This window comes from Mchenga conophoros, linkage group LG16 (genome assembly GCF_057382185.1).
Source record: "Mchenga conophoros isolate Kocher_MC1m ecotype Shallow Benthic linkage group LG16, M_conophoros_male_GT1.1, whole genome shotgun sequence".
In the NCBI taxonomy this organism is placed as follows: domain Eukaryota; kingdom Metazoa; phylum Chordata; class Actinopteri; order Cichliformes; family Cichlidae; genus Mchenga; species Mchenga conophoros.
In genome coordinates, this window is record NC_140541.1 from 21954794 (window position 1) to 21981275 (window position 26482).

Here is a 26482-nt window from a genome sequence, read left to right on the forward strand (position 1 = left end):
TTTGTTCTCCTCCTGTGCATAGATTACCGAGCAAGGCACACCCAGATAAGCTGCCAGGTAGTCCAATGCATAACACAACGGCGGCAGTAAAAACAAAAGTCAAAGATTAAGACACGCGGTGTTTGCTCCAAACACAGCTTTGCAAAGAAAAGCTTTGTCGCTACACCCACTTCTAATGCTAGCAGAAACCACAAGCTCCTGAACACCCTCAAATCATATTTAGACTTGTGTTACCAGCTTATTATGACTCATTATACAGATACAAGTTCCCCTTCTTGTTGAGAATTCCCACCCAAGCTGATTGTGTTGTACACGCATGTCACTATGAGGAGATTAGGCAGAGTAATTATCTACTGACGGGTGAACAATGCTCCAGAAAAATTAAAGTTATCAAAGTGGGCCACTTGACAGTTGACTTTGGATATGAATGACAGATTGTAGTGACATTACTTCACCTAATTAAAACAGGTCTTTAATTAATGCACTAATATTATGGAGATAAATTATGGAGAAGAGGGGAAAAAAAGCTAATTTAAGCAAATCTTGAATTATCCACTCACATTCATTGACGCCTATTTAAAAAAAATAAAGAAAAAAGAACTGCTTCCCTCCCTGAGTAAAGTCAGACACGTTTGGAGTGTTTGCTCACTTTTAAAATGACGTCCATCTGCCAGCTTTAGTGACCCAGCAGCTCCAGCCTACAAAGCTAATGAAATAATCAACATTTCTGATACAGCGCACAAAGCAAATATGTCTCTATTTACACTTCTTTATAATCCACACGCAACACCGTCCAAGATCTACTGCAAACACCATATATTCAATCTGATTGTTTGCTGTTTTTGTTCAGGCTCACAATGAAATAGATAGCAGTTTCTTTGCTGGTTCTAAGTACATTATGGCTAAAAAATGAAGTCATATCACCACCGTTTTGACACAATTAACATCTTGCTTGCACAGTCTTTACCTGCCAGCAGTGACTTTTACAATCATTTCATTTTAAACTTCTTTATTATTATTATACATCTTAGATAAATATTTATGAGTTGTTTATATTGTTTATTCACATTAAATAAAACATGACTGTTTAAAAACCTAACATGGGAAAAACATCTTAATTAAGCAGATTAAAATATTAATTAAAAATAAAAAAACAAAACATGAATGTATAAATGATTACATCATAAGAAACCTGATAGCCATGACAAATTATAGAGGATAAAGAAAAGTATTTGAATGTTTTTAAGTGGATGAAAACATGACAAAGTAAGGAGCAGTCTGCTCTCTAGTGGCCAGATGTTCCAGCAACGACTGGATGCAGGTCCTTCTGGATATAAACATCTCATATCACTGACCATGCTATAAAAAAGGCTATGTCATTAAAATGTGAACGCGAAAGGCTGGTGAGCCACTTACCAATTGGGTTGATGTCAAAAAAACGTATTGGCGTCCGGAGGATGGCGTTAAACATGTTGTTGTGAAGGGTCTGGGCCGAGCTCACCAGGACATTGAAGAAGATCAGACTGCGTACGAAGCCAAACACAACTGAAGTGGCTGTTAAACCTGACAAAAATACAAAAACTAACATCAGCACAGCATAGTCTTATCCTTGTGCTTGTTCTGTGATTAGCTATGCATTTCAAGTGACATTGTTGAGCATACTGTACGCACAAAAACACATTTTTTTCCTCTTCATTTGTGTTTTTTTTTTTTTTCATTTGCTTGAATGCTGATTTACCACTGTGAGCACAAAGCCTGAGCGAGTGAAGAGGCTGAGAGTCACAAGGAGGCAATCGGAGCAATCCAACGGCAGAGAACAAGAAAGGCACTGCTATCTCGCTGTACAGCTGAGGCCCATGTACACATACACTGGGCCTTGAAGGCCTTGGGCTACAGCCAAAGAACTGTGGATCTGTTCATTGAATGGCTGCGGTATTCAGAGATTCAGGAGTACACAAAAAGCAATATGCGCTCAGTGAGCTTCACCTGCGTAAACACCTAGGTACAGGTCAAGGTCCAGCTGCCGAGGGAAGCTGCCATTGAGGTGCTCGGTCACACTGATGTGCTTCTGTTCAGAGGCCCTGTCGAGTCAAGTCACAAAAGAAACAAAAATCCACAAGGACAAATAAACACAACAAAGGAATAAAGCTGCAACGTGAAGGCACTACACAACACACATTCCTCCCATCTCGAAGCACAAGGTCAGTTTCAACAAGTGACAGATAAAGTCAAGAAAGACAGTTTTGTTCACTTATGTTCTATTAAACCATTTTCAGTCCAGGTAAATGCGCCCAGTTCACTTATGAATCCCATTATTTGATTTTTTTTAAATTACTTAATGTATTTATTTTTGCAAAAAAACAAATCCTCACCAGCACGCAAGCCACCAGTCCTGCAGAACAAATGTAAGCTAAAAAAACAAAACAAAACATAGATGTTTTTAGGTCAAACATTAAGAAAACAACAAAACTGCTAATGTCACTACAAATAATCTTATGTTAAAAATTAATAATCCTTTGTATTTTTGCAATAATGATAGAAAGTAAAAAGTAAACTCACATGTGCAAGGGCATTCAATAAAATGAGGACCAAGAGGACCAGGAAGTTAGCACCTGCCATGAAATATTTCACATACATATGCAGGCCGACGTTGCCTTCAAAGCGGCTTTCCTCCTTTGTTGGTTGCACTACCTAGAAATAGACACTAGTGTCAATTCCAGTCATCTAGCAACACTTCAAAGCAGGCTGTAGTGAACGGTAAGCAGGAAAAGTTAGCTTCTCCTGCACTCTAGTGGCTTAAAGGATGCACAGCAGGCAGGCACATGAGGAGTTTTATACATGCCTGGTTAAAAACCTTTTTCCAATTAAAATCTAGTGCTTTACATACACCTACCATTGCAAGTGGCTCTGTTCCCTCAATCAAAGAGTAACGAGAGGAAGAAAGGGAAGACATAGATGAGTTGTCAGAGAGTGCGTGGGGGAGGCCGGAGACGGGGCCTGAGAGAGGAGTGGTGTTCTGCCTCTGCTCGTCCTGGTCCTTATCCTCCTTGAGCAGAGAGGTGAAATCTAGTCCAGAGCCCTGCAACTCACTGTAGGTCCCTCGGGCCACCATCTGGCCCTGACAGAGAGAAAAGAAATGCAGTTAATAACGGCATAGCTGATTTATATTGTCATAAAGATTCTATAGGCAACATAAAATGTAGGCTCAAGAAAATGTACTACTGCTAATATTACCAATAACAAACTCGTAGACAAAGAAATTAACAGTTTTGGCTTCTTTTTTTTCTTTTTTTTTGGCATTTTAACTTATTTTTAACTTATTTTCCTCAAAGTCAAAAAATGTATTGCAAAAGGGCAACAGTGTTGCAAAAAACCAAACTATTACGAAACACTCCTGTTAAAGTAGAAAAGTACATTGTGCCTTTTGCCTAGCTTTAATGCTAGTTTAATGCTAATCAATATAATATTACATTGAACATGGCCATGTATACTAATTAGATGGCAGGAATTCATAAATTTCATCTTTAAATGGAGATATTAAGTACAAAAAAAGGAGCAGAAGTTCATTTTTTTAGGTTGATTTTATTTTTTCTTTGTTTTAAAACATAATAATTTGGGGTATAGAACTGTTGAAGTGTTAGCGAGCTTTTAAATACAATACATCATACAAAATAACAAACTTTTAGCAGTGACCAAAATCTATGTCTAATAATACAAACTGTGATTAAAACTCCTTGAACGGCGGATGTACTGGTTATCATATTATTAGTTCAGTTCATCCCTTTTCAGATTATGAAACGTTTTTCCAATCGAACTCAGAGATTTTTGCCACTGACTCTGTTGCACATGTTCTCCTGGAAGTTCCTTTGCTAAATATATAGAGGAGAGTTATTAAATCAAGTGTGTAAACTGATTGGCTAAAATTTGCAACACACAATTTACACCTAATCGCGCTGATATTTAACACCAAAAAAGCCTGTCATACTTTTTGTGCTTGATACTGACATGAACTTATTCCCCCTGTGGTTAGAAAACAGCCCAACTTTTATAAATCACCCAAAAAACTAAACACAAATGCAATTTTTCCCTGTTTACTGGCCCTGGCCCTAAATGCACTGACACCCTGCCATGTGACTGGATGATTAGACGTTTGCATTCATGAGAAGTTACATAAGTGTACCTAATAAAGTTGCTGATATTTTGTATTTTAAATCAAAACTCAAGCTCACACCTCCTTTAAGACGACGATCTGATCGGCAGCCTTCAGATACTGTAGCTGATGAGTAACCAGGATACGAGGCTTCTTCCTCAGAAGTCCACAAATACACCTGCAGAGAAGAAATAACATGAAAAACTGCCAACTTCTTTTCACAAACAACAGTAAGATGCTGGCAACAGGACTTACTCCTCAAAGAGGTGCCGGCCCACCTCAGCATCCACAGCACTGAGAGGGTCATCAAGCAAATAGATATCTGCATCCTGGTACACTGCTCTAAAAAGACGCACACACAGACTTTATCTCTGTCACTGTTACCAAATAAGCCGGCATTTTTCTGTATTGTTGTCCAGCACACCTTGCTAAGCTGACCCTTGCCTTCTGTCCTCCGCTGAGATTGGCCCCTCTGTCCCCGACAATCGCCAGGTCACCACCTGGCAGCAGGTCCATGTCCTGATCAGGGTACAAAAGCAACTTTTCCCAACATTCCCATTTGCACCAGAGTACTGAAAGCCAAAATAGCTCTAACTTTGCTACAAGACTGTATTATTGACAAGCATGCTTCAAGGTGATTCTCACTCTCTTTAGGGCACAGGCTCTCAGTACTCTATCATACTTCTTGAGGTTGAGCTCCTTGCCAAAAAGGATGTTGCTTCGAATTGTACCAGGTAAAATCCAGGGTTGCTGAGAAGTGTATGTAAGCTCTCCTTTGACTTTGATGACACCACTTTCCTGGCTCAGTTCTCCCAGTATGGCACTGAGGAGCGAGGACTGAAATGCACAAACAAAAAATTAGGTTTAAACTGCAATATTTACATTTTGGGAAATACCTTTAAAATCGCTTTCTTGCTCAGAGAACTCAGCATGGAACTGGAGTCGAGAGGCCTAGCAAACCTACAAAAACTTAGGGAGGACATTTTAGTATGTATGTATTAAACAAGCATCATATACTAATAAGGAAACTTAAGAGGCAGGGTTTCTGCTGTGAAATTGGTGGTAAACACAACAGATTTTCAGTAAGAAGTATTTAGAGTTACCTAACCCATGTCAGGCTCATGGTCATGTGTGTGCTTCACTAAATCTGAGACTTGACAACAGACCTGACCTTTCCAGCTCCAACAGGTCCAATTACTGCCAGGAGCTGCTCTGATCTCACTGCGAAAGACACGTTCTGCAAGGTTGGAGTTTCAAGAGTCTGTAAGAAAAAGTAAGCCAGTTTGAACATCGGTGTGTGTAGTAAATACACAACAATTAATTTAATTCTTGGTTCACCTACTATGCATAGCTCAAAACCACAAATTTGTCTCACAAGCATCGCAGCTGGTGTAGCATAGTGTATAATACTAGCTATGCTTCGAGGGCTCAAAAGATTGCATGCGATACATATTTAGGATGAGAGGGAAAGACGCATTTCCCAAAATGTTTCCTACCTTATTCCAGTAGCATATTAAGTCCTGAATTTTCACCATGCAGTCCTTCTTCTCTGCCACAGGAAGGCCAAGATGCTGAGGAGCAACTTCATCCAGCAGAAGAAATTGCTTACAAGAATAGTAGATTATTTGTTTTGGTTTTTATACAAAGTAATCAGAACACACTACTGGAAAATATATAGCCTCTAACTGTAATATATTTACTTTAATCCTTTCTATGCTGATGAGAGACTCAGAGACCTTCTCTATGGCACAGGGGAAAAAAAGCGTGATGGTGAGTCGCACTGCCCCGTAGAGGGAAACTGCCATGAACACTCTGCTGGCAGACAACTTGTTCCCTGTTAGTACATAAACGCAGATGGTGACAAAGATGATGACCTTGCTGGCTGCAAAGAAAGACGCCATGTTCAGGCCACGCAGGTAAGAGCTTTTCATGATCTTAGAGATTTCCATTCTGTGGAAAACAAAATAGGATGGCAGTTTTTATTTTATTGCACTTTACAGTAATCTTCCTTCTAACTCACTCTAATATTCATATTAAAAAATAACTTTACAATATCACACTTGAACCTCTACAGGTAGACATTTGGAGGCTGAATATGTATATTGTTAGATCAACTGTACCTTCTGACCTCATCCACCAGCGCACCAAAAGGCTTCTCCCACCCGTACATCTTTATAACTCGGATCCCAGAAATGACTTCACTCATTGTGCGAATTCTCTCATCTGTTAAGACTGCTGTTTCAGCCCTAAGAGAAAAACTGAAACTATGGAATCAATGCAACACAACACGTGGAGGAAAAACAGCACATGTATGGCATGTTTAATGAATCTGGCAAAAGACTTCAAACCTCAGTCTTGAGAACAAACGTCCAAACATGGTCTGTACTGGCATCATAAAGAAGAAGACAGCCATTCCCGCGAGACACGACGGGCCGATCGCATACAACAACAATATTATCACAGACACTGCTTGCAGGGGACCAATCCACAGAAAGTGCAAGTATAATGTGACCTGTAAGAAAAGCATAAGCAGAAATATTGCAAAGGCAAAGAGAGTAAGGTCATCTATAATGCAAGTCAAAAGAAAAACATTAACTCAAAGATACAAGATAATAAATCCCTGCAGAAAAACCTACGTAAGGCTATAACTTCGTGTTTCTCTTTTAACACCAACACTCAAATAAATACAATGGACAAAATAATAGAAACACCTGTCAGTATATTACAGTATAGTTCAGCAGCACCACACAGCAGAGACTTCAAAATAATCAAAATAAATCAATCAATCAATATATGTATAAAACAGTTCCAAGCAAAATTTAGCAATATAGCTTTCAGGAAGGTAGCATTTAAACTGGAAGCTGAGTGCAGATATTTTCATTCACCTCGTCAAACTTGTTGACATCATTGGATAAGAGGTTCACAATCTGTCCTGTAGTTGTTTTGGCCAGTGCTGAGCTGTTAAGACACAGAGCCTTTGCGGAACAAAGGTGTAAGTTCAATTTACCACGGCAGAATTCAGAGGATGGCATTTATTTGCAGGCATATCATAATGACTCGCCTTTCGATAGATCATATGGCACACGGCCACGCGAATCTTCATCCCAGCTCGTTGAACGTGGTAGAAATAGAGATGGTGAAGGACAGTCAGACTGATGGTTGAGAGTGAGATGCCTGCAGCGTAGATGTACGCCTCAGAGACCGCAGGTGAGTTAGCTGGGTCGTAGCTCTCAAAGTACTCGATCAGCTTTCCAAGTAGCACTGGCTGAATGACTTTGATGACTTCCTGATAGCAAAGGGAATGTAAAACAGAAATGTCAGTGTATTTTACATTTTAAAGCTTCTCACTTCTTGCTGTGCACTTTCATTGTTACTTTGATATACCTCTATAAAGATGTACGATCCAATGAGCAAGTATGATTTCCAATAGCACTCAATGAGGGCCTTGGTAAGTTTAGGCGACCGTAAATCGTTTGCGGCCTGTTGAATTTCTTGATTCCAGTACCTTTGAAATGTGTCGGAAAATAGAAAGAAAACCAATTAATACTCCTGACAGGAAGATTTTCAAAGCCAGTAATAAAGCAATACACTGCTGGTGATTCCCCAGGAAAGAAGCAAAATCAATTTCTACTTAGTGTATTTTAAGAGAAGAGTGAAGGATTATAATTGTTAATTTATATTGCTCATACTAACTAACCAGGTATGGATCACTATTATCGCTATTATCACTACTGCTGATACATAATATTAACAATAAATACAATGCTACACAATGTGAACAGTATGTGGCATACACACTGCATAGCTGTCTGGATTTTACACGCTCACATCCTGTCATATCAACCTGAGACATAAACAAAGGTAAAAAGCAGGAGCAGGTTCGTGAATCCAGCTGCGGCTTTATCCACCATCAACCTCGGCCCTCTCAAAATGTATTTAACATTGCACAAAAAACTGTTCAGTTATTCTTATCCTCTCCAAACAATTCCAACAGAGTTCAACAATTCACTATTTCACAACCAATGTGAATGTAGCCTTGGTGACCTGCCAATAAGGTTCTTATGACCTCCTTACCTTGTCTGGCCCACTTCCCTGCTCATGTTTACTTTAATTTCAAATTTTGTCAAGAAGCTAGACAAAAACCATCTGGTCATTCTTACTCTGTTCTTCTATTAGAGTGGTTACTGTAACACCCCTTATTGTTACATACTAAGACTTTGCTCTCAATGCTTAATTCCAGGCCAGTCATCAGGCCCTCCTTGACATCAATGCCACATCGGCGTTTGTAGTAAAGAGAAGAATTCACCACTCAACTTTCTGCTAGTACTCTAAAATGCCATATGCACCAGACAAAGGTGCACTCTTTTCCAATAGCAGAATACCCAGCTGCGTAAAAGCCAACCAGAGATTCATGAAGGTCCCTGCCACTTCCTGGCACCTCTTTAATTGGACATCACCGATTTATGGGAGGGACTGCCCCCTGTGAGAGTGTTTGGCATTAAGGTTGACATTGTGCTTGGAGGTGAGCCCACCTATATATAGATAGCACTACTTCTCCATCTCCCACATGAGACCAAGCTCCTTACCCATGCTGCTCTTTAGCCAAATACTTGATTGTAAAAATCACTGTCTTCAGAAAAGCCTTGACATTATTAGATGTTTGTAAGATGCTAATGAAGGGATGAAACATCATTCTTCTAAAATACATGCTAAAGAGAAAGTTTCACATTTTAAAATAAGTTTAATTGAGTTGAGATCTGTTGACTCTGAATGGTTTTTATACTCATCAAATTATTCACTGATCCTTTGAGCACTATGGATACTCATTGTGGAAAAGACCATTCCCATCAGGATTGCCTAAGACGGTCACTTAGATTAACTTTGCACTAATTTACCCTTCCCTCTGCAGGTAAGTAAACCAAGCCAGGAAAATCCCAGATCCCCTGAATGCAAGGTAAAACGTTTAGGTCAGTGCATTTGTTTTGGGCAACAGCAGACATACCCTCTGTCAAGAATATTTAACCATATCCCTTTATTCCTCATCTCTGCAGACCAGTGCTTATGGATTCTGCACCGCTTAACTCTCAGATTTACAGATTGATTTCTGCACTGCAACTTTATAAAACACTGTTTGCAGACTGTTTTTCAAACACAGTCTGATCCTGTATTGACATTCTCGGTCTTCTGAGGAACACCTGCTCATGTATCACACTAACGCTTAAACATCTGCGGCGTACAAAAGAGTGCTGTCAACCATAACTTTTATGCCCTCAGAACTACCATCTAAATATAGATGGGCCCATCTCCAGGGCACACTTTTGATGCCAAACTTCGTCAAAGGGGGCAGCCTCTCCACACACACAGGGGTTTTAGCAGTGGAGAAGGGAGTCATTTCAATCCAACTGGTACTTCCCAGGAGTGTGCAGCTCTAGCTTCAATATATAGTAGTTCAGAGTACTGGAAGTGAACAAGGTCCTGAATGCCAAATGCTGACATTTGCGCAGAAAAAAAATTGTAGTGAGTGTTACCATAAGCTGGATGTTTCTACAGTTTTAAGCTGACATTTTCACTGCCATTTCCACAATCACTGATGCTGGCAGCAAGAAAGGCCCAAAGGTGGTTTGTGTCTGTCCTCTTCAAAAGCTCTGAAATGGAAGTGAACACCAGCAGGGAAGTGGGTCAGTCAAGGTAAAGAGGTCACAAGGGCCTAGTTGACACTGGCAGGCCACAAAAGCTGGAACGGCAGTGTTTGTAAAACCCACTCCATGAAGAGTTGCTCAGAGAGGACAAGCATGATAGAACGGCCTTTTGTGCTATCTAATAAAATGTCACAGGATACAGTACCGGAGAATAAAGCAAAAATGATGGCAAATGTGAATGTGAGTTCTGTTCATGACCCTGGTTCTGTGCTGTAATACTCGACCTGATATGAAGGCGGGAGTTGCTGAAAAGTCGGAACCGTTGTCTGAATCAGTGTTTGAATTTATTAGCACGTGAGACTGTTCAGTTAGTACTTTGTATAGCTTGACTTTCAGTGGAATCACTGTTAAAAAAGGGTGCCTTTATTACAATGAGGGCAAACTGGTAGACTGATTCTATAAGAAGCACCAAACAAAAACCTTGAGTACAATCAGACATAATAAATTTAAACCACCTCTGTAGTTCCTCTCCAAGTCGATCAGATGCATCCTCCGGGAGAACTTTGTACATGTCATCCTCTTGCAGCTTCCTTCTGTATCCAATTCTGAACAAGGGATTTAGCCAACTAAAGGAAAAGTAAACAGAAGCAACTTTTTTAGGCATAATTTTGTTTTATTTTGTTTACATTTTAAAGTCATAAGTAAATACAGTACTTTTTTTTTAATCACACCACATTTATGCTTTTTAATACACACATATTGTCCTAGTTTAAATAGCTGCATGTATATAGTACATATAATGTAAATAAAATGGGTTAATTAAAAAACTGATGCTAATTCTCCATTATTACACATTACTTGTCATTGCATCACTGATATTTCAACTTTACGGCACTTTACTCTAGAACAACTCTTATTTTCAACACCACGTAACAAACTTCACTCGGTAACCGTGTGGTTTATTCAAGGGATGGACCTTGAATAACCATGGACAGGCCTCATTGGGTGGTCACAAACTGTCAGACAGGAGAGCTCTTCACTCGGTTAATGTCACAGAAAGCTGTCAGCGTGAGGCCGGTTTTCTTACCAGAAGAAAATCTTGGAGAGAAGATTAGCTGAAGCCGAAGGATTATCTTTCGCCTCCTTCCGCGGAGGTTCCATGACCCAAACAGAAAAAGCAACCTGGAGACAGTCTCTGCCTGCTGTGTGGCAGAGGGGTTGTCGATAAACAATGAGAAGTGGAAACACTGACTGAGCAGCTGAGCAGCTGGGGTAGACTCCGACTACTGTCAATACTACACCTACCGACGTCCAGCACGGGATTATCCCAGGTGGCTGTCAGCCGGTTTGGCTGTGATGAGCGCGGACGATGCGTGGCCCGCCCACTGTATGCAGATTGGCTGATACAAGAGTCCATTACAAGGCTCCCTCTGCTTCATATGAGAAACATTTTTCTTTGCTGTCTGTTACAGATCCCAAGAGGGGATGGTGTCATGTTGTACCTTGTAGTAAATAGCAGTGGCGTCGTTAGGCCTATTTTAGGGGTGCTGAAGCCTCCCTAAAATATTCTTAAGCCCCCCTAAATAATTTGGTGGGGTTTTTTTTTTTTTTTTAACTTATTCGATTTTTTTTTTTTACAGAACTTGCAGACAAATTCAATATAAAGATGCAGGAATATGAGTTTAAAGAAATAATAATATAAACCTGTCGCTATTCACACAAATATGATCATAACTCGGTTGGTCCCTTTCGCTTTACATTGTTAAGGTAGCGTCAGTGCTTCGTTATCCAATCCCTTCCAGTTGTTCACAGGGGACATCCACATGACTGAAAATCCAGTCCTCGTTTTCACTGCTACTTTACACTCCGCTCGTATACACCTGCAGAAACACTAGCGTGCATGTGGCAAACGGCAAGAAATCATGGATATACGCAAGTTTTTCAAGAAAGTAAGTCTTCATCACTGGCTGGTAGTAACAATTAGTTAGCTCCAGCTAACAGCAGAGAGTCCCATGTAAATAATGAACCAGGTGCTCCCCATTTTGTAAATAAAAACCTGGCTAGCGCACTAAGTTAAATTGTTAGCATAATGTTAATTTCTGTCACTCGTTTTAGCTCTGAAAAATCCAGCTGAGCTCATTCAGGTATGGTTATCATCAGTGGAAATAATAATAATCACTCCATCCCCATTAACCTGTAGGAGTCAGGGCAGAGGAGCACAGAGAGGCAGAGGGGAGAGACGTCTGCTGGAGAGGTGAGTCAAAGGATGGAGTCATTTGTGATGGAGACAGTCTGATTAGAATTTTATGGGACTCAATATGGATATGAAATATGAAACATTTCAGTCACGGTACAACATATAAGACCTGTTTAACTTGAGCTTTTATTTAGGAGAGTCAAGGTTAGAAAGTGGAGAGAGCAAAGAGAGAGATATGTATATAAGTCAAATTAGCCTGACTCACATATTTTTGAGGGTTCTATTTTAATATTACTTCAATTCAAGTAATTTAGTAATATTTTTCAGGGCTTTAAATTGCAACCATTTTAGTCACATGCGTGCTCAAAATATAATGTTTGTAACTTCAAAATATTTGGGAGCAACAAATTACTGTGGAGCGGGAGCAGAAGTCATGATATTAGCAATTTACATTACAATTCAGTATGTTTTAATGTATCTTGAAGGGTGAGGCAGAAGGAGTGGCTGAGGGAGAAAAAGGTCAACAGGCAAGTTCAAGTCAGAGAGAGCAAGGAGAGACAGAGGAGCTGCAGCAAATAGATCGAGAGGCAGAGGAAGATCAAGTTATTACAGAGAGAGGAGAGCAAACAGGCCAAGAGAGGGAAAATGATGAAGCAGCTGCAGCAACTCATTCTACTACAGGGTTTGATTTAGGTGACAAAGACACAGGGCCCAGACAGGTGAAGCTGAAGAGCTATCCACATGATACTTTTGGTACACAGAAGCGAGCATTTAACCACAGCTGGTTTGAAAAGCACAACTGGTTAGAATATTCAGTCAACCAGAATGCAGCTTTCTGCTTCCCATGTAGAGTGTTTGGCAAAAACATCAAACATGATAGTTTGGTCAGTAACGGTTGCAAGAACTGGAAGAAAGCTTTAGTCATCTTTGGCAAGCATGAGATGGCACAAACACATAAGGACAGTGTTGTTACATGGAAAAGCTACCAGGGAACTAGCAAACAGGGAAACGTTGCACAGATGATAGCAACTGCAAATGTGAGTGAGATAGTCGAAAGAAGAGAGTATCTCAGACGAATTGTTGCAGTCACCTCTATGTTAGGGAGACAGGGACTCCCTTTTCGTGGTCATGATGAAGGTGAAGACAGCCCAAACAGAGGGAATTTTCTTGCGTGCATGGAGCTTTTGAAGGAGTTTGATGCTTTTCTTCAAAAACATAATCCCCCATCAAATGCACAGTATATCTCACCAACATCCCAGAATGACATGATTGACTGTTGTGCCCAGGAAGTTACTAGTGTCATTGTATCTGAAATGACAAAGTCTAAAGTCTATTCCATCATGGTGGATGAGGCAAGGGATAAAAAGGCAGAGCAGTTAGCTGTTTGTGTCAGGTACGTGTCAGAGGGGGCAGTGAAGGAGCGTTTCCTTGCACTTGCAGAGATAAAATCATTTGATGCCCAGTCCATTGCAAATGAGATTCAGCAGCAGATCCAAAACTATGGTCTTGCAGAGCTTAAGTGTGTAGCACAAACATATGATGGTGCAGCCGTTATGAGTGGCTCCACTGGAGGTGTACAAGCACATTTTAGAAGGCTCCATCCTGAGGCTATCTATGTGCATTGTTATGCTCATCAACTCAACCTGGTTTTGTGCAATACTTGCAAGGCTGTCCCAGAGGCTGTGGAGCTTTTCAGCTTGTTGGAGTGTGTGTATTCTTTCTTCAGCACCTCCCTAGTCAATCATCATAAGTTCATGGAGACTCAGGCAAAGCTTGGATTGACAAAAACTGAGCTTGTGCAACTTTCAAACACTCGCTGGGCATGTCAGTTGTGATCAATCAGTGCAGTTCTTGAGACATTGCCTGCCATTTTGGAGTGCCTATCTGCAATTGGATCCCCCATAGCTGTTGGTCTCAGAGCAAAGCTCTACAAGTTCTCAGCAGTCTATGCACTACTGATGTTTCAGTCGATTCTGTCTGTAACCGAAGGACTCCACAAATTCCTGCAGAAAGAGACTTTAGACCTGGCAGAAGCTTTTATCTGCAAACAAGCTGTGTGTGACACACTTAAGGGCAAACACTCAGATGCATTTGCTACAGAGCTGTATGAGAAAACCAAGGCCCTGTGTAACACCCACAGTATCCCTGAACCAGGTGCCAAGACAAGGCACAAACAGAGGAAAATGGAGGATTTTGTCCTGGAGGCAACTGTGGGTTCACGCACTGAATTGAACAACTCAGACACATTGAAAAGAGAGTTACTTTTCCCTTGTGTGGATCGGATGGTTGGCGAGCTTGATCAAAGATTTTGCAGTGTAGATGCAGGGCTGCTAAAAGGCGTCCAGGCATGCAGTCCTAAATCTGAGAACTTCTTGAGTGAACCACACTTGAATGAACTTGCAAAGCACTACAGACTTGACCTGAAAAAAGAGGAGGTTCTGGTGGCCAGAAACTTTCTTACCCGGAAAACAGAGGCTGGATGTCCACCCAAAAATATGTTGTCTGTGTACAACCTCCTTGATTCAGACATGTTTCCCTCTCTGAAGGCAACCATCCAAGTTGCCCTAACAGTGCCTGTCAGCAGCTGCTCGTGCGAACGGTCCTTTAGTGCACTGCGTCGGCTGCACTCCTGGCTGCGTCAAACAATGGGTCAGAAAAGACTTCACAGTCTTGCAGTCATGTCTATTGAAAAAGACACGCTTCAGCATCTGAGTCACAACAGAGTGATTGACCGATTTGCCACTCTTAAAAACAGACGTCATTCTTTGATGCTTCCACCCACCAAGTAACTGGTGATTGCAGCCAGAAAAATGTACTTTTTTATTTTCAGTTTTTTTCTTGTTATTGATGCAGCAAACACATTTCCTCTGTTTTTTTGTTGTACTGTATTATAAAGCAGACTGAAATAAAACAATAGATCTATTGGTGGCCTAGGATGTTTAATCTGTCCAAAAAAGTAGGAAAACAATTTCTCAGTCTTTGTTTTCTGTTTGTGAAATTTTGTGCTCATTCACTACGTTCGTTCATGTCGTGTGCATCTCTTGGGGGCTAAGCCCCCCCCTGTCCTTAAAACCTAGTGACACCCCTGGTAAATAGTATAATGTATCGCTCAGTAGTTCAGAGATCATGCACCCATTGTACATGATGACTCTTCTTTATGAATCTACAGTGCATTCAATTAAATGGTCAATAACGGAAAACACTGGGAGGAATAACTAAGTAGTACACGTTTATTTGAGTATTGTACGTCAACTTTAATACATTTTTTTAAGTAATCGAGTACACAAAACATACTTACAGTTATTCAACAGCTGAAGCAACTTTTTAGATTCACAATTCTGTTGTGAACCTCTGTTCTGTTTTCACATAATAGGTTGGAATAATATATCTTTCAATCGTTTCTAAGATAAGTTTTCTAAAATGCACATTACACATTTTTGACATGTGACAAGCTACAAAATACAGAATCTAAGAAGTGACCAGTGTCCAATTCAGAAGTCTCATGGTCACTGTGGCTTAAGATGTTAACTTATCAGAAGGTCGGTGGCTTGAATGCTCCTTGAGTGTTCTTTGGCATCTAAATAATGTCCTCTGGCAGGGTAGTGAACCATGAGTTGTTTCTGATGCATCCATCAGAGTGTGGGAATGTTAGGTTCAAAGCACTTAGGCACAGAAAAAGGTGCCTATGCAGATGAAGCTACAAAGCACTTGTAGCTACAAAGCACTTTGAGTATTCAAATTAACTAGAAAAGTGCTCTAATAGGTGCCAGTCCATTCGAGTTTTTATCTAAACTATTTATCAAATTATCTCAATTCAGTACAAGAGCAAAAATTAAGCAGTGAAAGTGCCAGGCCTTTGTGTTTTTTTCCAGCCCCTCTCATTTATCTGGTAATCATTTGGAAACGACCGGCCTCAACTAGACTAAAATTTCTAACTGCATATAAAGTAAGCAAAACCTGCTCCAACTTTAGCAGCTGAAACATGCAGTAAACATAGATTATTTTTTTAATTTTATATTTTTTAAGAGCATTTGTTGATAATATGCATTTTAATTATAGTAGGTATCATACTTCTATCAGATAGTTTCAGTAGTCATTTACACTGCTCATGCAACGAAGGTGGGACTTGTAACAGCTGATAAAAGGGCAACACTGGGCACAGTTTAGGGCTGACTGTTGTTATTATTGGCTCATCTCATTTCCAGAGGGAAGCTTTAATCTGACTCTTATGTCAACATGACTTGGCAGGAGTGGCTTTATGCCTGAACTTTTAGTCAATAGGTTGATTTAGTATTGGAATGAACACATATCAGTTTTTTTCTTCTTTTTTCTGTTTTAGATAAGTCTGACAGATTTCTCTTGAGTGAAACCAGGAGACATGACAAACAACATATATGTTAAAATGAGCTTGCAAATCATTAGACATTCAGTTGCTAAACAGAAGCAGATGAACAAGAACTGGACTTTGTCACTTTGACTTTCATTTTGTTAGGATTACTGATTACTCTTTTATTATTTTTTATGTTAATGTGTCACTTGACAGTATTTTTAGATGAAAACCTGGACAAACTAAGTGAGATTTTCTCAGAGTCCCTTTCAAAATGTAATGCTTAACTGCCCACTTCCTTTACTCTTTGCGTCCACCCCTCAGCTCTGGATGTGCAGGCAAGATGTTTTGTCTGTTAATCATCTCAGTGAAACACATGTCCACGGTGTAATTTGCTAGCCTGAAAGGATTTTTATTTCTTCTTTCTTGAGGCTACTAAAAGACTGCTAACATACCTTAACCCAACAAATGTCAGGCTTGCAGATTTTGGCATTCCTCTGTGGTGTGGCTGGGTTAGGAGCCACTATCGGTGCCACAGTGTCCAATGAATGGAGGGCCACCAGCCGGGCTTCCTCAGTCATCACAGCAACGTGGGTGCTCCAGGGTCTGTGGAACAACTGTGCTGGAAATGCCATTGGATCTCTGCACTGCAGACCACATCATACTATCTTACAGCTAGAAGGTTAGATCAGAAATCTTATATTTCCCAAACAGCCAGAACATCTATGTTTATGGTTAAATAACACATGCATTATGTTGATAATCTTTTTGAGCTATAAATTTATGGTAAGGTACAGTGTGGATACTGCGGAATTGCTTCTTTAAATAGTCTTGATGTGTGGTGACTAAGTGAAACAAATGTGTCACTTTTTGTCTATTGGCAAATCTATCAGCAAAGTCCTCAAAATTCTTTAAAAGGTGAAATTCAAAAATGTATTTGAATTTTTTTTTTTAATGGAATTTTGTAAGATATGCACTTTTTATTATTTTCTTTTTCATGGAAGCATGCATTCAGTATCTGTCACAGTAGATTATGTAACACAGTCTCTGAACTCTATCTTTTGTTATTTCTGTTGCTAACATTTTTTTAGCCACAAGTACAGTTGATTGATTTCCATTAAAATGGGCCCTTAATACAAAGCAATCAAACAGTTAATTCAATTGACAATTTGCATTTCAGAGACCGATTGTGGCAAATGTGTAAATGTGTAACCTCTTTGTAGGAAATGTCAAACTGGGTGTCTCTGGGGTCCAGGTACAGGGGAAATAACCCAAGACATGTAAGCACTAACAGGCGAGAAAGACAGAAAACGACAGCATAGGTCTAAAATAAGCATAAAATACTAAAATAACTAAAATGCTTTACTTTCTCACAATGGAAAGAAACAAAAAAAAATTCAAAGAAAATGCATTTAAGTTATGTCTATAACATACCAAAATTAATTATGTTTAATCCTTTTTTTTTGTTTGTTTGTTTGCCACATATTATCAGTATTACCAGTTTCATATTTATTTTTCCACATTCTACAAAATATCGACAAAAATAATCCCAGAAAGGATGGGTGGGAAAAAAACTCAAGGTCCCTCCATATGAAGGTGGGAGATACTAGTGTACAGCCACCAGGTGGAGCTGTAATTCACATACTGAATTCAGTTGGCCTTTGTCAAAGACGCCCTGATCGCCCTTTTGTTCATCTCCTATAAACACATTTCTGTTGACTCAAGGGACATTCGTCTGAGGTAAGACATCAGAGAGAATGCCATGTTGTTAATAAGTTATCTAAATGCGGCTATTTTAAGTGCATGAGGAAGTGGTGGTAACTGTTGCCTATACTGTTCGTGACTTCCCAGTGCAAGGTGAAAAATATAAGGTATCTTTTAAAATGTTTGTTTGTATTTGTTCAATGAATTAAATTTTATTTATACAGCTCCAAATCACAACAACAGTCACCTCCCCACATAGCAGACAGGTCTGGCCTGGATCTGGTGTCAAGTCGGCACTGCGGGCTGACTTCTGGCATGGTAAGTGGTATGTCATCCAGATATGGGCCAGGCCTGGCGCAGATGGCACTGTTTATGTGATGGCATGCCACATCTGGCCCGCTTATGGTTTGGTTTATGTGGCCTAGGCTCATAGAAAACAGGTCTTCCCCAGATCTGGCATCAAGCTGGCACTTCTGACTGGCTGGTATCATGGAAGGGTGTATGTCCACCAGATGTGGGCCAGTTCTGGCAATGATGGCACTATTTATATTCCTATTTTCCTATTTTAGTTCGAAGACCCAAATGCCATGTTGCAATACTATACTGCTGTGGTAACCAACATTTCAAATGCAGGTTTGACAGGTTTGTGAGTGTACACTTTATCCAAAACCTAGTGAGAGTTTGCTCGCGTTTACCACTGGGTGGCTGTAGCTCAGGCGGTACAGCAGGTCACATACTAATCAGAAGGTTAGTGGTTTGATCCCTGGATCCTCCAGTCTCCATGTCAAGAGTGGGAATGTGCATGGAAGTAGTTAAGAAGTGCTCAGTTTAGAGAAAGTGTGTGATTGGGTGAATGAGCATGTTGTATAGAGCACTTTGAGTAATCTGAGAGAGTAGGAAAGTGCTATATAAGAATCAGTCCATTCATTGAGTTTTGTCATGTTACTTTTGCACTGTTGTGTTCTGGCACATGTTGTTATTACTTGGCTTGATTAAGGTACACATTAGGCTGACATCTGGGGCCAGAGCTGAAACTGTTCTGGGCCAGCACAGGGCCAGCACAGGGCCAGCAGTGTGTCTGCAACTGGCCTTGTGCTGGCCCATGTTTGGGCCACCTCTGGTAAACCAGATCTGGGCCACCAAAGGGACGTCATTCTTTGCGGTATGTGGGCCACGTGTAAGCACATTGTGTGGGCCAGATCCGGGCCATACCAATTTTGCTATGTGGGTCAAGGTTCTTTATATTGTAAGGTAGACCCTGAAATAATACATACAGAGAAAAACCCAACAATCATATCATCCGCTATGAGCAAGCACTTGGGCAACAGTGGGAAGGAAAAACTCCCTTTTAACAAGAAGAAACCTCCAGCAGAACCAGGCTCAGGGAGGGGTGGCCATCTGCCGTGACTAGCTGGGGTGAAGAGAGGAAGACAGGACAAAAGACATGCTGTGGAAGAGAGCCAGAGATCAATAATAACTAATACACCTGCCCTGCCCGACTCTGCGCAAACAATCCTGCTCTAAATATGTAAAAAAAAATTTACTATGTCGTCAATATTTTTACTTATTAATAAAACTATTTAAATAGTGCCCCTCGTGTCTACTGCAGTCCGCATAAAACACACACATACCTGCAGCTACCTAGAAACTGTGCTTGAGGATGTGTGCTAAGCTTAATTTTAAACCCTTTTGTGAGATCATCGCAGTTCAACTTTTCAGGACTCTCAGTCACCAACAGCAGGACTGCGAGTCACAGTGACGTGTACCGTGGGTGGAAAACACTATAAAGGACCACTGGCCACCTGTTGAAGTTTAAGGCCAAACTCCTCCCTTCCCAATATAACAGTTCACAACACATTAACTGTAATCACAGCCTATTCATTGAACCTACTTGTGCCAAGAGCCTAGCTACATTTTCAACAAGTCTCAGGGAAGCATTCGTCCATTTCAGGTCCCATCAATTTAACTGCCAGCCACAGTAAAGTGGAGGATTCTTCTCAGCATTATGAGCAGCATGTTTCAGGAGATTGTTGCCTTTTTTTTCTCTACCGCTGGGTGGATACTGGAGTCTTCTACCTTGCCGACTGACTACTGGAAGGTGTCTTCAGATGATGGATCAGTCATTACCACAGCTTCCTACTGGTCAAATCTTTGGAAGACCTGTGTGACTGATTCAACAGGAGTATCCAACTGCAAAGAATTTATCTCGATGCTGGCACTGGATGGTCAGCTGTTCTTATTATACACCTATCATTTATCTTGGATTTTACTAGTATGCTGGATTCATTTAAACCATAGGTCTCAACTTCTGTTTATTTATTGTTAGTGTGTGTATATATATGTTCGTATGCTTACTAATACCATAGTATATGATAGCATCTTAAGACTTTTCAAATGCTCTTTTAACCTAATTTTCTGTGTTTTTATTGATCCTTTCTCATTTTCCTTAATGTGCTTAAACCTCTGCTCTTTTTATCTTTAAATCATTTTTTGAAAATTCACGTTGAAGCTTATTGCTACATCGGAATAATTCAAACCCTAAAGCCAGTCTCCAACTCATTTACCGTCTAATATGTCAATGTTTAGCCTTAGTTCTCAGAACCTGAAAACAATAAAGAAGATTTACTGGGAACCTCAGGGAGTTTTGTTCACGGCTGACTAGTTTCAGTGGTTAGCTTCCAGGCTAATGTTTGCCTCGAAATTACATTTCAATGGCATTTTTTTCACCCAAAGAAGCAGACACACTAACACAAAGTAGCAGAAACCACTTAAGGTTACTCATGACAAATTGTTTTTCTTACTTTATGTGTTAAGTTGGCCACGAGGTCAGTAGCTCATTGACCTTGTGGTCCAGACCACAAAAAAGAAGCATAGTGCAAAAAGACTCCTGTGGTTGCATTTAAGTAGTAAGATTTTTGTTTTATGCCTGTAGGTTACCTCATAGCTTGCAGGGCACTCATGATTTCCGCCGTTATTCTGGGCTTTTTCGGCTCTATATTTGCCCTTGTGGGAATGAAGTGCACAAAAATTGGAGGATCTGACAAAAACAAAGCGAGGATTGCCTGTTTTGCCGGTGTGCATTTCATTCTTAGTGGTAAGTATAGATGAACCATTTGAGCAAGAGCACATTCAGCAGTTTAAGATAATTAACATTTCCCTTTTTACTCAGGCCTGTGCTCACTCTCATCCTGCTCCATCTATGCGCACCGGATAACATCAGAATTTTTTGATCCAATGTTTATCGCGCAAAAGTAAGGAGCATGTTTGCCCTACAGAGTCTTTTAATGTGGCTTGACTTAAACATTAAAGACATAAACATTATCATTAAATTTTACTGTTTGTCTCTAGGTATGAACTTGGAGCTGCTCTCTTTATTGGCTGGGGTGGATCTGTCCTCTGTATTCTCGGGGGCACCATGTTATGCTTCTCCATTGCAGGTTCTTTTACCAGTAGGTTAGTAAGTAAGACTTACGCATGAGCACATTTTACAGGCCACTGTTTGTTGAATTATAATGGTTTTTGGCATGTAAAAATTAAGCTATGTCTTTTTCTTCACAGCAAAAGAGAGGTAAACTATATCTACAGAGGCGCTGCCTCACATTCTCGTATCTCCTCCTACCCAAAAGGGCAGGCGAAGTCTGTAAATCAGAGGCTAACTCCAGACAACAGCACCTCCTCCAGGATCCAGCACTTTGATAAGAATGTTTATGTGTGACAAATGTGAATATACTTTTGGTTAAAGCCACGTTTGGGTACTAGAAGATATATTAATTGTTAATTATAGCACAGTCTGTGTGACTTTGTGGTGTTGGTCAAACAACAGTTGAATGTACTGATATTGATTCATATCTCACCAGGAAATCAGTGTCAAATCCTTACATGTTTTTTGAAGCTGGATCTTTTTTTCTTGTTTTTATGATACAGTTTACTCTCTGGACTTGGGGGGATCAATAAATCAAAAACATTTGGCCCACAACAGAGATTTCTAATCAAATGCTTGCATCATTTTCTATTTTTGGAGCTTTTTTATGGCGATGAGCACGTTCTATTTATGTACAAAATTGGATTTGTTGGTTATGTCTTTAGCTGTATGTAGCTTCTGCGTGTCTGTCATTAATCTGTAATGACCGCAATTAAAATGATGACAGACACCCATTTATCTTGTTGAATATGACGTAACCATAAACAACCTTTGTAGTGTACAAACTTGTAGAGGGTAAAAAAACATGCTGAAATGTTTGGTGAATTATGAGCATTCTTGGTTCCTTAGCACATTGCTCTGTTTAGTTAAAACATGTTAAAGTAAATACAACTAAGTTGCAGCAAATTCTGTGTCTGTGGTTTTTTTTTATTTTTTGTTTTTTTTAAGTGATTACCTCAGGTCAACAGAGTATTATTATGAGCTATTCTGTTCTGTCATCTTCCCTTTCCTATTCAAATTATGTGCTAATATGCTTGAGAAACGAGCAAGGTGTAAACATGATGAAGCCTTTTAAGTACATCTAAATATTGCTACAGCAATAATCAATACAGTCGTTTGAAATATCTACAGGAGAAGGTATGATCCAAAAAGTTTACAGTAAACACAGCATGAAGTGGTACAGAGCCCTCATCAACACATGACACTTATGACGTAGTTAAATGGACACCCGGGCCACATTTTACTTGAATCTAGAGCAGTAGAACAGTTAGTGAGCCAGAGTAGACGTCAATAGATTTTCTTCTTCTAAGGTCAGCACAATCCATTAAACCTGCATTAGCAGGCTTCTTGATTTCCACAATGAGAAAACGTGTGATCCAAATATCTGGCTTCTTGATTTCATCGTTGGGATGGCTGTTTGTGCTCTGCACCATGGCAATGGACTATTGGAGGATTACCAAACTCGGAGGGCAAGGAGGCTCGTACATCATCAAAGTGGCCTGGTACTGGTCCAACCTGTGGAGCGACTGTTACACAGATTCTGCGGCTGTGACCAACTGTAGAGAATACCCAGTGCTCTGGAATGTTGCTTGTATGTTGCATTTGCCTCACCAATAATTTTTATATAGATTATGTACATGCAGTCAGGTGATCAGTCATTAGTAATTTTTTTAAGTCTCATTCTTCAAATAATTGTACTCCTGACTATAATTCTGTCTGTTAATCTGTCACTTTGAATAGTATCGCCTAGTTTTGCAATGCTATTGATTAACAAGTAGAGCATGCTGTTGTTCTGGATCCATATTAAAAGTTGCGTTGACTTTGCACCAGTTCCTAAAAGTGATACTATAACTCATTTGAGAAAAAAAGGTCAGATATTTGGGAATTTATAGAAACGTCTATAAAATACCCTGCAGACTTGCTTTAATATACTTAACCTTTATTTGCTAATGCTAACTTTGAATATATAAAAAATAAGAGCTTTCTCAGTGAGCTCACTTTATGACTTGGCTCTGATTTTGCTAAACTTCCAATTCTGGCGACAGTGGCAGCTGATCATAAAAGTTTACCTACACCCAATTTTTTTTGTAAACATATATTTATTGGATTTTGTATTCATAAATATCCAACACTTTAAATTTCTTGAACATATGGCAGTAAGAAAGCAATAAAAACACAAGACACTAAAAAAAAGAAATAGCCCCCCCCCAAAAAGCAACTAAACTGAAACAAACAAAAGACCAACAAACAAATAAAACAACAACCAAGAACAAAATACAAAATAAAAACAGATCAGGTTACGGTATACATTCCCAAATTTAGTTACATATTTTCCATTACCTTACTCTCTCGCCACCTTCTCAACTTCCCCATTTTTTAATAGATCCAGAAACATCTTCCAAATGTCAAAAAATTCTGAAGATCTTTTCCTAAATACACAGGTCAGTTTCTCAAGAACTAAACTTGATGTTACATTGTTTATCCATTAACCAATGGTTAAACAATGGCCCCCCATTAACCAAAGAGGGGCCACCAACAATTCTTCCAGCATACTGCACTACACCATTTGGCCTGGAGTAAGTAAAGGTCAACCATCTTCCTCTCTGTATGAGCGAAATTACAGTCATCTGGATAAATGCCTAAAATACAGACCTTAAGACTTAACACTATATTTTAACACTGAGCACCAAAACTTTTGAATCTTTTACGTACACCCAAATTAAGGTGTTTCCATATTCCTTAAGTCAGTTGATTGAAGGTCATGGTCTCCCCATGACCATGTATCAGATAGGCAGAAGAAAATGGATGGTTGGATGGATTCAACAAAATATATAATGTACCCTGATGGGTTTAAAAATATTCTTATTGCGTCTATAAATTCAATCTTCAAATATTCTGGACTTTATGAAGACTGCTAAAGAATACTTAAAAGAGATCATCTTTTGTACAATATTCTTCAACCATATCCAAAAGAGGGATTTATTCATATTTTTATTGACTCTCAGATTCAATGAAACAAAAAGACTTGGTGCAGCATTATGTCATCCAAGCATCGCCAAGCATCTGCTGATTGAATCTTTACAAATCTGAGAAAACATTGCAGAAACCATTGTAGATCACAATCTCTGCACTGCATAGCTGTTTTTATAGCTGTTTTATTTATACTGGTCTGATTTGATTCTCATATCAACCCCTTGTTGTTTATTATTTTTTCTCATTTTCTCCTTTCTGAACTCTTTTTGATTTGAACAGATTACGTGCAGGCAGTGAGAGGATTGCTAATGTGCGGGTTAACTATTGGATTCTTTGCTGTAGTGTGCTGCTTTGTCGGGATGGAGTGCACTTACATCGGCGGATCTGACAAAACCAAGGACAAAGTGCTCTTCGCGGGAGCAGTGCTTCATTTTGTTGGTGGTAAGCTTTGAACATACGCCGTGCTTCTCTCTGTAAATGTTTTGCCATCATTTTTTTTCCTCTGTTCACCGAAACCTCTTCACGCAGGTATGTCAGACATTGCTGCCTACTGCTTATACATCAACAGAATTGCCAGGACAGCTTTTGCTCGAAAGGTCGCATCAGGAGTTTTGCGGTACTGCTTTTTCCACTCCATACACCATTTTACATCAAATCTTTTCAAATTATAGACATATCTGCTATAATTTTTGCAGTAACTTATATTATTTAAATGATAGCATGATTTTCTCCTCGTCCTTTCACTTCTTCCAGATATGAATTAGGATCTCCAGTTTTTCTAGGATTGGCAGGAGGCTTTTTCATCCTAGTCGGGGCTGTTCTTTATGCTGTGACAGTGTATAAAGTAATCCGCAGAAAAAGGTGCCTAAATTATTCCACTTTAATCCCTTTTCTTGTCTCTACTACCACTACATCATATAATTAACATCATCAATGTTTTGAATTTTACAGCAGAGTAGTACAAGCCTGTGATGCTCACACGTACATGGCGCCTCCATCCAGAGGAAGAACCATTTATTCCGGATACTACAAACCCTCCAAGCTGTATGGGTCTAACTATATGGGCTCAGGACGATCAAGCGCCCAACTTTCAAAGCTTCAGGCAACACCAACGAAACCCTCAGACAGAGATGCATTTGTCTAGTTGGTCTGTTTTAACTCAAACAGACACTGCAATAGTTCAACTTGTAGATAGGAGGAAAGTAATTTTTTGTCATGTTTTGTTTCCTTTAGATCACTTCATACTCAGTCATATTCACCTCGTGAATAAAACAGATGTGCAGTCTTAGTCTTGTGTTTGTACCAGTGGTTGTCATAGTCTTGTGTTTACACTTATGTTATAATTGCTGTGATTTAACCAAAAGCATTTTCTGTCATCTCACTGAAACACCTATGACGATGAACAGATGTATATATCAATTAATATATCAATATCACTTTGATCACCACCACACTGCTCAGTTTAAACCTTCGATAAAGATGTCCAATATTTTATTGGCAAAATCACACCTTTATAAAGATATTAGTGCAATTATTATGCATTTCATCCAAAGAAATGAGTCTTCTCCTTGTTTTATGTGTAAAGTAACAACTCAATGGTGCACAAAACTAAAACTATTCTCGTCGGGAGACTGAGTATCAACAACAGCCACGCTGATGGAAATGATCTTTCCAAAACAAACAGGTGCAGTCTGAGGCATAACATGTTATGGTGTTCTCTTGTAGTTGTGTGTCTGTGTTTAAGTGTGTATAAAGGGGACTTGGAGAATTAAAAAAAAACAAAACAGATGAACGATAGATAAACCTGTGTATTTATACAGAGGTCAACACATGAAAAGTGGCACTGTACAAGATTTTAAACTTTATTTTGAATGGCTTAAATAAATGTTCTCTGAATGAGAAAACTTGTATTTTGACTCCTTCTTCTTTGACTATATATACAACAGCATCATCCTATGAAGCGCCTTGAGGCGACTTATGTTGTGATTTGGCGCTATATAAATAAAATTGAATTGAATTGAATTGAATCCTGCAAGCTATTTGACTTCAAAATATAATTAAAAAAATGAAT

At 39.5% G+C, this 26482-nt stretch overlaps 3 protein-coding genes and 1 pseudogene across 5 annotated transcripts in view; 3 read left to right on the top strand and 1 right to left on the bottom strand.

Moving 5' to 3' along the window:
* The window catches only part of LOC146556745 (ATP-binding cassette sub-family C member 4-like), a 38963-nt gene extending 27789 nt beyond the window's left edge, over positions 1-11174 (bottom strand). The window contains exons 1-20 of the mRNA XM_085248937.1: positions 11095-11174; positions 10877-10991; positions 10305-10415; positions 7535-7655; positions 7212-7436; positions 7036-7125; positions 6499-6662; positions 6271-6396; positions 5851-6100; positions 5647-5754; positions 5322-5411; positions 4796-4987; positions 4575-4669; positions 4406-4492; positions 4232-4328; positions 2890-3118; positions 2560-2687; positions 2373-2410; positions 1987-2081; positions 1417-1563 (exon numbers count right to left, since the gene is read on the bottom strand). Of these exons, the coding sequence (XP_085105063.1) occupies positions 1417-1563; positions 1987-2081; positions 2373-2410; positions 2560-2687; positions 2890-3118; positions 4232-4328; positions 4406-4492; positions 4575-4669; positions 4796-4987; positions 5322-5411; positions 5647-5754; positions 5851-6100; positions 6271-6396; positions 6499-6662; positions 7036-7125; positions 7212-7436; positions 7535-7655; positions 10305-10415; positions 10877-10950 (2467 nt within the window). The 5' untranslated portion in view covers positions 10951-10991; positions 11095-11174. The remainder of the gene's footprint in view (positions 1-1416; positions 1564-1986; positions 2082-2372; positions 2411-2559; positions 2688-2889; positions 3119-4231; positions 4329-4405; positions 4493-4574; positions 4670-4795; positions 4988-5321; positions 5412-5646; positions 5755-5850; positions 6101-6270; positions 6397-6498; positions 6663-7035; positions 7126-7211; positions 7437-7534; positions 7656-10304; positions 10416-10876; positions 10992-11094) is intronic.
* A 111-nt stretch (positions 11175-11285) lies between these two features.
* On the top strand, positions 11286-15016 carry LOC146556746 (zinc finger MYM-type protein 1-like; annotated as a pseudogene).
* A 1765-nt stretch (positions 15017-16781) lies between these two features.
* On the top strand, positions 16782-22589 carry LOC146556747 (claudin-10-like). Of its 2 annotated transcripts, none has more exons than XM_085248931.1 (5): positions 16782-16995; positions 20950-21111; positions 21187-21268; positions 21366-21470; positions 21576-22589. In XM_085248931.1, the coding sequence occupies exons 1-5, from the start codon at positions 16782-16784 to the stop codon at positions 21730-21732; spliced, it is 720 nt and encodes a 239-aa protein (XP_085105057.1). In that variant the 3' UTR covers positions 21733-22589. The 2 variants fall into 2 exon arrangements, with proteins under 2 accessions (XP_085105057.1, XP_085105056.1); XM_085248930.1 differs by lacking the exon at positions 16782-16995 and adding an exon at positions 18566-20242.
* On the top strand, positions 22590-26247 carry cldn10l2 (claudin 10-like 2). 2 transcript variants are annotated; one of them, XM_085248927.1, is made up of 5 exons: positions 22590-23029; positions 24691-24852; positions 24940-25027; positions 25165-25272; positions 25363-26247. In XM_085248927.1, the coding sequence occupies exons 1-5, from the start codon at positions 22798-22800 to the stop codon at positions 25553-25555; spliced, it is 783 nt and encodes a 260-aa protein (XP_085105053.1). In that variant the 5' UTR covers positions 22590-22797; the 3' UTR covers positions 25556-26247. The 2 variants fall into 2 exon arrangements, with proteins under 2 accessions (XP_085105053.1, XP_085105054.1); XM_085248928.1 differs by having other exon boundaries at positions 24754-24852.
* Positions 26248-26482: the final 235 nt, after the last annotated feature.

Coding starts and splice junctions, on each gene's coding strand:
- LOC146556747 (XM_085248930.1), top strand. CDS start 20,023: ATGAGCAGCATGTTTCAGGAGATTGTTGCCTTTTTTTTCTCTACCGCT. Junction 21,112..21,186: donor TGTGCATTTCATTCTTAGTG/GTAAGTATAGAT, acceptor CTTTTTACTCAG/GCCTGTGCTCACTCTCATCC. Junction 21,269..21,365: donor CCAATGTTTATCGCGCAAAA/GTAAGGAGCATG, acceptor GTTTGTCTCTAG/GTATGAACTTGGAGCTGCTC.
- cldn10l2 (XM_085248927.1), top strand. CDS start 22,798: ATGAGAAAACGTGTGATCCAAATATCTGGCTTCTTGATTTCATCGTTG. Junction 23,030..24,690: donor AGTGCTCTGGAATGTTGCTT/GTATGTTGCATT, acceptor TGATTTGAACAG/ATTACGTGCAGGCAGTGAGA. Junction 25,273..25,362: donor AAAGTAATCCGCAGAAAAAG/GTGCCTAAATTA, acceptor TGAATTTTACAG/CAGAGTAGTACAAGCCTGTG.